Source organism: Mytilus trossulus, chromosome 2 (assembly GCF_036588685.1).
Source record: "Mytilus trossulus isolate FHL-02 chromosome 2, PNRI_Mtr1.1.1.hap1, whole genome shotgun sequence".
Classification (NCBI taxonomy): domain Eukaryota; kingdom Metazoa; phylum Mollusca; class Bivalvia; order Mytilida; family Mytilidae; genus Mytilus; species Mytilus trossulus.
The window spans coordinates 11,008,406-11,021,685 of record NC_086374.1 but is presented as its reverse complement, the minus strand read 5'-3'; the positions used below and the strand labels follow the sequence as shown (position 1 = coordinate 11,021,685).

Here is a 13,280-nt window from a genome sequence, read left to right as displayed (position 1 = left end):
TCACAACCTACATGGTATCAATATAACCTACAGCCAGTTTATGTCACAACCTACATGGTATCAATATAACCTACAGCCAGTTTATGTCACAACCTACATGGTATCAATATAACCTACAGCCAGTTTATGTCACAACCTACATGGTATCAATATAACCTACAGCAAGTTTATGTCACAACCTAAATCCTGTAATGAAATAACCTTAATATACAACCTAATGCAACACATTATCAAATGCTACTGTTCAACCGGGTTGTGACCTGACAAAACAGCCTTGATTGTTTTTAATTTTGATGTTTCTGAGTTGAAATCGAAAGATGTTGTATTTGCCCATATTTTTTGGAATATTTTATTTGATGATCAAATAAAATGTGACGGTTAATGTTAAATTGGGAATCATGAAAACATGCTCTCTTTGATTTTCATTATTTTGAGATTAGCGTTCCTTTGCTGATATTGATGAGATGTTTATAAATGGAGAAGATAACAAAAGGGAACAATACCAAATCTATTGTCATTCAACAACATCATGACAAGACTGAATTACGACAACAAGCATTCCAAACAAAACTACATAAAATTCAAGAGACTAAGCAACAACAACATATACAAAGACTGATGTGATACCATGTACTCACCAGGGGTAGCCAGATCATTCTCAACATGAGGCTTTACCGTCAAAGTTGAGCCAATTTGTCAGTTTTTGCCATGTTCCTTAAGTTTGAACTCAACGAATGTATATATTTTATATTTTTGATATGTTAACACGGTTTTTTTTTGGCGCTACATATGAAGTATAAACCCAAATATTGCTTTTGAAGAAAAAAATCAAGACAGTTGAAGGACCTTAATTTTATTCAAGTCTTTAATAACAGATGTTTCTTTTTGCATAAGTATTTTAGAGATAACTAAAACAGTAAGGTACATGATTCACTTAAATCGTAAAATATTCAACTTTATATCAGAGTAATCAAGATGAATAAAATACGTATGTTATAGATATTTTGCATGGCTGAGATATTATCTCATACTATAATATACAGCGAAACGTCATATTACATTTACAAATGATCAATTAATTGGTCAACGGATCTGTGAAAGAACAATATAATGTACGAATCGATAAAAGGAATTTTTCTAAATATGCTGAACGACACCTCAAGTATAATTTCATGAAACCTTGCAATGTTTTATAAAAACGATGCAATGAATAAATTGTGTAGCCCAATCTGACAGAATCCAAACACACAAACTACAAAATATTTTCTAATGTTCAACATTAGTCAACAACAAAAGACGAGTGACAACACCACATGTTGTTAATATAACCTACAGCAAGTTTCTGTCATTACAACCTAGGTCCTGTAATGAAATAACTTTAATAAACAACCCAAGGAAACACATCAGCACATGATACAGTTCAACAGGTTTACAGGTTACATCGTCTGACATCAGACTCGGACTTCTCTTGAATTGAATTTTAAATGTGCGTATTGTTACGAGTTTATTTTTCTACATTGGCTAGATGTATAGGAGGAGGGTTCAGATCTCATAAACATGTTTAACCCCGCCGCATTTTTGCGCCTGTCCCAAGTCAGTAGCCTCTGGTCTTTGTTAGTCTTGTATTATTTTAATTTAATTCTTGTGAATAATTTGGAAATTAGTATGGCGTTCATTATCACTGAACTAGTATATATGTGTTTAGGGGCCAGCTGAAGGACGCCTCAAGGTGCGGGAATTTCTCGTTACATAGAAGACCTGTTGGTGACCTTCTGCTGTTGTTTTTTCTATGGTCGGGTTGTGATCTCTTTGATACATTCCCTATTTCCATTCTCAATTTTATTTAGACTTAACTAAATGTCCTTTTTTTTTTTAGATTTGATGTTTCTGAGTTGAAATCAGAAGATAGTCGATGTGTCCAAAAGTTGGCAGTATTTATATATTTGATAATAAAATAAAAAGTTGACGGGTAATGTCAGCTTGGGAATAATAAAAACAGACTATCTTTGATTTTTATTATTTTAAGATTTGTGTTCCTTTGTAGATCTTGAGATGTTTATATATAAAGAGATATATAACAAAAGGGAACAATATCAAATCAAGTGTCCTTTGACAATAACTTGACACGACTGGATTACGAAGAAAAGACCACCAGCATTATTTCTTTTGAACAATACAGTATAGGTCCAAAAGTATTAAAAATAATAAGATTAAACGAAACTCTGAAACTCCTCGAGATTAACGTCAACAAATAAGGAAAGGCATATAAAGACAGTTTAACTCCGATTATTAACAAACAATTCTGCTCTGAATTTCTGAATCTTAAATGTGATGGAAAATATTTCATCTTTTAAAAGCAAAACGGTGTTCAAAAGCAAATACAGTGTGAAATATAATATGATCTTTTTGTTATTGAAAGGGAGCATACAGCAGCCGTATTCAAATTTTCCAACTGACTTTTTTTTCATTTATTGTAAAGTTTAATTAAAATTGTGAATGTGTCTTAAATAAACTTTGAGGAAATTGATCAGGATTTTATCAAATCCATCTTAATTAAAAGATAATCCATTGATTAACAATCTCAGTTTCAAATGTTTCATTCATTCAATGCCTTAAAATGGATTTTTTTTTTAAAACAAAATAATTTTCGTATCGTTTTGACAATGAATTATAACCCCTTATGTTATCAATAGTTATTGATTAAGCCTCGGTCACACCTTACTGAATAGCACGAACGGACGCCTAAGGGATGAAAATAAATATTGTCTGTTGACAAAATTGTTATCCGTTGGGAGTCCGTTTATGTACTGACCGAATAAAACAGCCGTGTAACGAATGCCTAACGGACACACACCGGATATGCAACGTACGAGAAACGGAAACGTACCGGACAGAACGGATGTCAAACGTACATCTAACGGACGAGTACCGCATAAAACGGACACCTAACGGAAGCGTACAGGATAAAACGGATGAACAAGATATACGAAAACGATTAAAGCGACAATGATAATACATGTAAATCGCATTAATATTCAATATGTTAGTGCGTAAATGGTTTTTGGTTTGTTCTTCAAAATGCCACCAAAGGACAATTTCTGGTCTGAATAAGAGCTCCTTGATTGTGAAGACGTGCGTTACTCTAAAACCGATTATGAATAATAAGAAATCATGAACCTTAAGAAATCTGACATACCAATAATTGTCATTTCTGACGCGAAATTTTCAATTGGCTTTTATCCGTTTTAGATCCGTTTATCATCCGTTTTATCCGTTATACGTCCGGTAAAAGTCCATTTATCATTCGTTCAAAATCCGTTTTATCCGTTAAACGTCCAGTAGAATTCTGTTGGTGAAATTATCTTTTAGACCTCCAACGGATGTATAACGGACACCTATCGGATACGAAACGGACACCAAACGGACGTTGGACGTTCAACGAACATTTTATCCGTTGGACGTCCGTTCAACGTTTTGAACATGCTCAAAATTTTCACCGGATAGAACGGACGTCGACGGATAAAACGTACGCTTAACGGACATCGGATACGAAACGCACACCAAACGGACGAGTACCACACAAAACAGACGCCTATCGGACGTTCAACGAACATTTTATCAGTTGGACGTCCCTTAACATGAGGGCACACGAACCAAATGCTATTATACTTGATTTCCATATTTACAGATGAATATATTATCTATCAAACTTGAAAGTGCAGTACAAATATTATTAATTATAAATATTTTGACAGAAAAACATGCAGCATAAAAGCAACCACAGACATTACTTAAAACGACGAAATCAAAATCTATATGTCATATTAGAGGTTTCCAGATTTGCTACCGTACCAACCGTAGTACGAAGTGGGAGCCGTCATTTAACTTTTGGAAATTATTGATGTATACACTTTATATCAACAAACGTTTTAGGAATCATATGCAGAACTGTTTTGAGAATTTTTAGCTGTTCTTTGGGACTAATTTCATGTGGTTTCTTCTTGTTTTCGTAGGAAACAATAGTGTGTGCACTCGATTATGCTTTCAAGCAACCGGTGCAAGCAACCGTTGCAAGTAACCGTTGATCCGAAAGGTTTATAGTTAAGAGTTATTTCCCCCTGAAACTACATAGATACAAAGAAGCTAAATTACAAAACAAATTTGAATTTTTATAAATTTTGTTTGTAATAACTTTATGTATCATTATAAAATGTACAAGTTTTGTATATTTTGGTAAGTTTATAGAAAACATGATCAAATAAAATGTATTTGAACAAAATAAATTGACCTTGATAACAAAAGAAAAATGATAGAATAAATATAAATCCAAATCGTTGTTCAGTCTGCACGCGGTATGTTTATTACACTTATCAAAGATGTTGAATAAAGATTAATATAAAAAAGTGAAGAAACCGAATGTGTCATAACGTTTGATTTCTAATTATTGTACTGATTTTGTTTGTCATTATACTTAATAACATTGCCTTGTGATATTTGTTTGTAATATGTAATATATTGATTGTTGGTTGCTTAACGCCCAGTGGCAAATATATCTTTTTCGCAGTAAGCCGAGAGAGAAAACTCAGAAAAACTGGAGTTAAACTATTTTAAGTAATATCATATTCATGATACTAGTACATATAAACCTGAACAAATTACATAGAAACATTAAACAACCGATGAAAATGATCCTTAATTTTGAGTCCATAAATCAGTTGTGAATGGTGCAAAAGACATTATATAGCAAGATAGTATTTTCCGAATATTACGAAGAGTTAGAAAGACATATTCATATTGCATTAGACTAAGTGTTAATATAGCGTCAAATTATTGCCGTTGTCAGTGAACAAAATACGCACATGTTGTATGAAGTTTTTCTAGCAATGCTGTACGACAAAAGGATTAATGGATGGATATTGGTTTAACATGACCTCTCGTAGATTATATCATACTACTCACATGCACGTGCAATACACAAATTTACTCGCGACAATATTTACAAATATTAATGTAATAACAATATCTAGTGACATAATAATAATTTAAGCGAACACGATGAAGTAACATCGTGATGATAAATTTTTCGACTCAAAAAATGGTTTTCGTTAGTGTCTTAAAATTTATATTCATTCTTTAAGTAATTAATATATTCAACAATTTTATTAAAAAGTTCAGTGACAAAATATAAGGAAAAAGATAGATCGATAGTTTTACAATGTGTGTTGCGTTTTATGAAAAAAATGTTGCTCCAATGATCGAAAAGATCATAGCTTAATTAATAATAAAAACATATTTTAATGACAAGTCAACACAATTTTGAAGTCATTTTTGCCATTAGCACGTGTACTAGTTCAATGACGCATCCAGAACAAAAAGGGGGGGGGGGCACTCTATCCATGCTTCACCGAATACCTATATAATCAACAAAATTTTTGCCACGAAAAAAGGGGGCGGGCCCCAGGCTGGATCCGTCTATATAGTCATTACCGACACCAGTAAGGTACAAGTAAGATATTATTAATAAGTAATTTCTAATTATTCCAATTTATATTTAAGTATTAGAAAACATTCTTTATTCTAATCCTTTTCTTAATATACAGAAAACAAAAACATAGCCATACAGAAACGCAAATCTATATTTAGAATATAAAGGTCGAGGCAACTCAGTTCCAGTAAGCACTGTTTGATTCATTCTCTTGTGCACAAAATAAATTTTATCGTATAAAATCACGTGCAAGGTTTTCTAGAAGCAGTGAAATTGTAATAAAATAAAACATTAAAATTTTTATCGCTGATATGCAATTTTGTTTCTCTATTTTCATCATGATGAATACAATAATCTCATGCATTAAATGAAACCTCCCAAACAGCACCAACGGTTGTGTTACGTACCAACCGTACCTGATACGTAGCAAATCTGGAAACCTCTAATAAACCATGCTTTACTTCGTTTCGCACGTATCAAAATATACACTATTTTTAGAACATCGAGGCGGGACTATTGTTCAACACGTGCACTCAGATCTTTATCATGAAGCCTCACTGGCCTATTAAAGTTGTACATTATCATTATCTTTTTTATGATTCATGACCCATTATCGTTAAAGTCATTTCAATTCATCTTTGCATAAGGTTTTTAATTTCTTGAAAAGTTATTACAGAGCTATTTTCTGATTTTTAGTTATCATGAAACAAACGGTTAAACAATGATAAGTTTTGTCCCTAAAATAATCAAAGGTTTGCAAACTTATATTTTGAAATGAAATAGTGTGCGTCTTTAAAACAAAAACCACCCAACTGTTTTAAACGGATCAAATAGTTTTGTAAATCCAACTTTCCGAAGAAACTGCATGAAGAAATATTTAAACATGTTGACATACATATTAAGACGACACATTCTCAATAAAGGTTATGAATATGACATAAAGGTATGAAGTAGCAACTTAAAATATTTTTGTAGGCGTCTTTGTCAAATAATATTTACTGAAAAATCATTTTTGCAGTCGTCTTTAATAAGAATATTTGCACCATTTTTTGATGTTTTTCAGTTGTGGTCTTGATGTTTGCTAGCACAGTTCTTGATAATATATCTCAATTAAAGTCACATAAACCTATTATGTATTATTGGTTGCTTTACCAATGTTGTTAAAAAAAAAAAGGAACCAAAAAGAATTCTCATACATGAGAGAGGTTCAACTAGCTAAATCCACCATTTTCATCGTATATTAAAGAATGTGACTATTGTTGTCATTATTTTGTTAGGTGAGTAGGAATCACGTTAACGTTTGCCAGTCTTTATTGATTTCCCCCTTTTGAAATCTACATAAGATCTCGTTATTTTTGTTTTACCTGTTTATCTACTTTCAAACGCGTTACAAATTAATTCTAGACGTTCAAAAAGATGACGACTCTATGTGTTAAGTATAAGTATAAACCATACGCTGACGTTGTTTGAAACTTTTCAAAAGAGATATACTTCTCGTGGTCGCAATTTAAGTTATCAGACTGTGGTCTCAACTAAAATTATTCACAACTTTTCTTTTCGTTTTTATTATTGCGCGCTTCACTGTTTGACATTAATGTATGTTGATAAGAATGTTCGGCCTATATATGACCTTTTCGTGTGTCGTTTGGTGGCTATTATATTACTATATTTCAAATAACTTTCTCCTTTTTTGGTTATCAATTTTGAGATACTTATCGAGTCTTCAAAATAAAATTGCTACCATTACTTCCAAGATAGGGCTTTTATAATAATTAAGAATTAAGTATTATTTTACTGGAATGCTGTACGTAGTTAAACAGATATGGAAAAAAACCATTCAATATCCATCGAAATACAAGAAATTCAACTTAAACTCATGGTTCTATTAGGCAAACAAAAGTATTAAATCGACTCTTTTTCTCACATATATATGAATTAGAAACATACAACTAAAAGGCCTATATGCAGTAAGCAACCGTTATGAATACATATGAACTTTAGAATTGTAACATTTCACATACACAAGGTTAGCACATATTTGTTTAAGTGTTTGTAGTTCATACAATACTTGGGTGTCTTAAATCATTGTTTTATTGCTCCCCTTCAAGTATCTGATTAAACTGTAAAAGATTTTATTTTCATCAATGTGTATTCTGGATACTATTTTAAAATATGTTGAGTTCAGATCACTGACTAAAACCCAAAGTGTACTGAATCAAACGACAAACTATATAACTTCTATCATTAGATATTGCAGTAGTATATATTGGCTTTAATTTAATATCTGTCAATTCCATTATAACACATGAGACAAACAAACGTGGTTTATTTAATTACCGTCTAACGGTAGGGAATATCCTGCTGTCTTTTTTCTCTGTTTTTCAGACACCAATTATATCAATGTCCATTTGATTATTTTCCATTTACATTATTACATCGGGTTGCTTCTTCTTTCAGATAGAAAAAAAACCAGATGTAAAATTTGTGTTATACTTTAAACATAATTATACTATCATATGCTTAAAAAGGATACTAAAGCCTCTCAAGAAGTTTTGAAATAAAATCCATTTGAGTATTTCAATGACCAATCTTCCAATAAATGTTTCCGTCTCGGTGTGTTCTCCTAATTGAAGATTAACATAACAACATCAAGCGATGTGACCAAAACCATATGTTTGTATGCATGTTTATTTTATTGTGTCATTAAAGGACTTTTTTGTATCTATGTTAATGATATTTATCTAAAAAGTTTCTATTAAGTCCGACAGAATGACATTAATATTAAAAGGAATAAAAAAAATAGATGTTACATAATTGCCAATAAGACAATTATCTATCAGACTACCTGAGACTAGGTTGTCTTGTTTGTCTACTCATTTGATGGACTTTAACTTCAAATATAAAAAAAAAAAATATTTGAATGAAGCGTATTTTTTTATGAATAACGGCAGTGTTTACATTTTATCTATTATCATTTTTGAAATAAAGAATTTTAGATATTTGACGTTAAATGACGGTTGCTTTAATACTGTACATAATTCAAGTAGGAAGATGGTCATGCCACCATTTGACTTCTCTTGGTTTTTTCTTTATTAAATAAAAGAGGGGAAATATTCAAAAGAACATTCACACTCAACTGTCAACGCCATGACAAAGAAAGAAACTATAGAATACAAAACAAACATATAAAACTAAAGACTAAGCAACATGATCCCCGCAAAAAGAAATCAAATGAAGATAATTTTAACACTGTCGCCGATGATGAAAAAAATACTGATAATATTTTACATAAATAAAACAGTAGTGCGAAAGTCATAATATATTGTCATTCGATAGAAAAGTAACCTATGTTTAACTTACATGAAAGTTCAAACAAGGTTGATAATTGGTCCAGGAATGTCCCTCTCGTATTTGCCATGTACCATCAGATACACATGTCTTCTCGGCTTGTACTGAAATAAATAGATGTGATTTCAAATTCACAATAATTAATGAATTCACACGGTTCAATATTTGTCATATGATTTAATTTATATGAAATAGTGCAAGTATTACAAGTGTTTAAATACAGACCATATGCACTTCACATATCTTAAAGTTTTCAAATATAGACTAAAATAATAATCAGCGGCTGACCGAACAACAAAATAGAATTACGAATGATAGTTCCGCATGCTGAACTTATTAGTGTGTTTAGCCATGAATCTTATCAAAACTACTCAAGTTAAAATGTTTTGATGTTTACAGGGAAAACTAATGAAAACAACATACAATTTAAACATTTTTATAAGGTTTATAGTTAAAACACGCTGTCTTGTTTTATACTTAAGCTTTGTACCATCACAGTTGTTTCTTTTAAATTTTTATACGATGATTACTGATTTACCCATATTTTGACTATTTTATTTATTGTGTCTGTTTATTTTACACATCTATGTAAATATAACGGAACCTGATGAGACTGTCATTAAAGTGAGAGGGTTAGCGCTATAGAACCAGGTTTAATCCACCATTTTCTACATTTGAAAATGCCTGTACCAAGTCAGGAATATGACAGTTCTTGTCCATTCGTTTTTTATGCGTTTTGTTTTATTTTGCCATGTGATTATGGACTTTCTGAATTGATTTTCCTCTAAGTTCAGTATTTTTGTGATTTTACTTTTTTCTATAAAACAGAATTTCGATGAAGCAACATTACATACTATTTATTGCTGTTATCTTCTATGTACGAGAAAAACTAAATGATTACGTTATGAATATGACAAGTTTTTCAGAGTTAATATATAAAATATAACAAGAGAACTTACTTGTAGGAATAGAAAATGATATATATGCTGGACAAGAAAGGTAAACAGACGTACTAGGTGGGGTATCGTCCCAACAACCCCACCCATCCCAAGTTCTAGCACATGTTCCGTTTGTTACAGGTGGTGCAGAGAGCTGCCTTTCACAACAATCATGTGCATTCATACAGCAAGCATGCCACCGTTTGCATTCGTCGTTTGTTAATGTTGAGCAAATACGACTAAAATTGCTGTTGTCTGTTATATCTGGTACTAAATAATAATCGGCTATCGTTTGATCTCTTTCTCGGAGGTATGGTTCCTGGTTGCTGGCGCTTAATTTTTTCCCATTAACAGAGAAGAGAAAGTCATAACACCATGCACATGAGTATAAATCAAATGTTGCAGGATCATGATATCCAAGTCTTGAATGGCACTTCTTATTTGCCAGTGTACTTGTTAAACTAACCTGAAATTTGTATAATTGTTCATGATAAGAATGAACAAATATATAAGGCAATTTACCAGATACAATAACAAGGCAATTTACAATATACAGTAACTGGGATTGATTTATGTATGTAATATTTTATAACGAAACATTCGTGTCGACTAACATAAGATATGATATTAATTATAATTAACATCAATGTTATAGATTTCTCTTTCCTTTGACAGTAGACACTCAAAGAGCACCATCATGCATGTTACACAATAATCAAGCTTACCACAAAATCCGATAGTATACGTGGGCGAAAAAAATTCCCACAAAACGTAAAATTTAGAACATGAACACAGAAAAAGTTTGATTAAGTATGATGTCTTTATCATAGCAACATATCAAATTGTTATTGTAGTTGTCTGTTTCCGTACTTATAACCAAATTTTACAAATCACAAATGTCTTTATTTTACTCAGTTTTTCAACGTTTCCATTAACAAACATTTGCACTATACCAAAATAACAAAAACACATTAGCTAACTTAGGTAAGCGAATATTCAATGATAATTGAATTTTACGCAAAACCAATAACAATTGAAAATTTAAGTGAAAAAATAAACTGTTAATATGATGTGTATTCGGAATAAGTCAAATTCAGTAATGTCAAAACTGAAGGTTCATGTAATGTATGCATGACTAATCAAATCTTAGAAGTCTGACGGTCATTATTCCAAGAACGTGCGTGATGCTTGGTGATGTTCAAAAATCATTTGTAAGGCAAATAGAAGTTAAATGTAGTGTGGTAAATAACGAATTTCGACAAGTCGTTGTCGTATAAACACACATTAACATTTGTAAAACATGCAAAAATAGTTAATTTATAATTAAATCTAGATCAATTAAGAATACGATATACTCACAAACATTATTGACAAAAGGAATGACGTATATTCTATACCAAGAGTCATAATTATTTTCCTGCAAAGGAAAAAAATAAAATTTCTATCTAACAATTTCGAATTAATGAAAAATATTCACCCCTATTACTACCCTTATTTTTTTTTTATTTGGACTTATGCATAATCAATAAATATAGAGACAGACCTATCAATAGATAAAACGTGTCCACTGTTAAGACTGCCATATTTACATGGGAGATACGGAACATTCCCGGTTTATTTCTCTTATCCGTAAAATTAATTTCCTGCCTTCGGTCAAAGATGATTTGATGGTGGTATTATTTTTTCTATAAGATTATTAGTTCCGTCATGACCTTATCACATCAGTTGTACTTCAATTGAACGTAAGAGATTCCTCCAATTATATGAAAATCTGGATTTGTTTTGTATTTATATGATATAAAACCTCTTACATCTAAATAAAGTCTACCGGACCAAATAATCATCAACGTAAAAAGTTATCAAAGGTACCAGGCTTATAATTGAATACGTCAGACGCGCATACATTATGTACGTGAAACAACCATATCGACTCATGTCTACTCTGCCAACTTCATAATGATGACTGAAAAGTGTGTCTTGTGATGCCATTTATATAGGCTGACATTATTATTGAATGAGCATCCGGGCCAATAACCTATCAATATAATCAGTGCCATTTCCTATAGTCAACAGTGAAGAATTACGAATCAACTACAACATGTAAAGACGATACAATGATGATATTAAAGGTGAGAACACATTTGACATATATTTAAGCTCTATCGAAGTTTCAGATGGATACATAAATATTAAGTTACAAAAGAATGATGGCAAATCGTACAGTTGTCAAGAAATATATGTTCCAACACCCATTTAAAGTTGACCTTCAATGCATCCGGTACTTCTCTTTACGTTCCTTTGATCATATTGACCTCTGATATATAATTGTGCCCATGAAAATACTTAAAGCGCATTTTTTAATTTTTTCCCCATATAATCAGAAGAGGACCCGCAATACAAGTTATTTTATAATTATTTTGATGGTTTTTACCAGTGCATGTGATAATTTTACATGGTAAATCAAAAAATCCCCTCTGTCCATTTTATTATTAAAATTTAAGGAGAAATATAGATTGAAATGATTATAAACCCAATGTGAGAGTGTCCTAAAATATCATATTGTTTAGGTTTCAATGGAAAGTGCTTTTCAGCCTCACTGGTAATTTTCTTTTTATTTAACAATATTGCACGCTGTTTACAATTTACTTCAAAAGTCCAGCATTCTAGTGAAAGATTCCTTTATGTTATACAAGAAATCCAGGATTACTCTCCGATTATCATTATATTATGTTACATCTAAACTAAATCATAATATTTCAATCTTAATCATGAATAAAGTTCTTAATCATCGAAATCTATTATCTAGCTTGTTTGGTAAAAATAGCTTCCTAAAAAAAGTTCCGTTATCAATTTACTAGTATCGTATTGAAATCTCTTCCTGGTTTGGAATTTACCAGCTCTAGTGGTGATTGGTATGTCTGAATAATAATTTCAATAAAGTTATTTCGATTCTTTAATAAATATAGTATGCAATTGTGTTAAAAATGTATTATTATATTTTTTTCTTTTAAGTTTCTTTATCCTGAGAATTAAAGAGAAAGAAAAAAGTCGACAACACAGATGTAGTCATGTAAATAAAACTCCACTTGCTCATCAAAAGGGTGATAATATCGGTTGTTGAGCACCTATTCAGTATTTCATTATATCTATTTTATCATAGCATAGTTAACGGTTAAAATGACTTTCAACATTATTAAATTTCAAGGAAGCCGTGTAGTATAAGTTAAAACTGAGAGATCAAGTTGATAAATCTATATTTCCAAAAGTACTTATCGTATTCTTACCAAAATTTTAATCATTGAATGTATCGTTTTGAATCATTTCATAATTAATGGATGCCGTATCATACCATCCCACATATCTGGCATTAAAATATGCTCCCTGTGAAAGTCTAAGTAGATTAAGGTTTTATTTCATCCTCGGTTTCATGCACTAATCTGCATCATGATGTGCTGCAGTGATGGTCTTTTTCTCATTTATTTTAAATTTTGTTGTTAACGTTAGTTTAT

At 31.2% G+C, this 13,280-nt stretch overlaps 1 protein-coding gene across 1 annotated transcript in view; it reads right to left on the bottom strand.

Moving 5' to 3' along the window:
- Positions 1-11,185, bottom strand: part of LOC134706468 (calcitonin receptor-like) — a 31,414-nt gene extending 20,229 nt beyond the window's left edge. The window contains exons 1-3 of the mRNA XM_063565436.1: positions 11,131-11,185; positions 9,793-10,237; positions 8,846-8,937 (exon numbers count right to left, since the gene is read on the bottom strand). Of these exons, the coding sequence (XP_063421506.1) occupies positions 8,846-8,937; positions 9,793-10,237; positions 11,131-11,178 (585 nt within the window). The 5' untranslated portion in view covers positions 11,179-11,185. The remainder of the gene's footprint in view (positions 1-8,845; positions 8,938-9,792; positions 10,238-11,130) is intronic.
- Between the last annotated feature and the right edge of the window lie 2,095 nt (positions 11,186-13,280).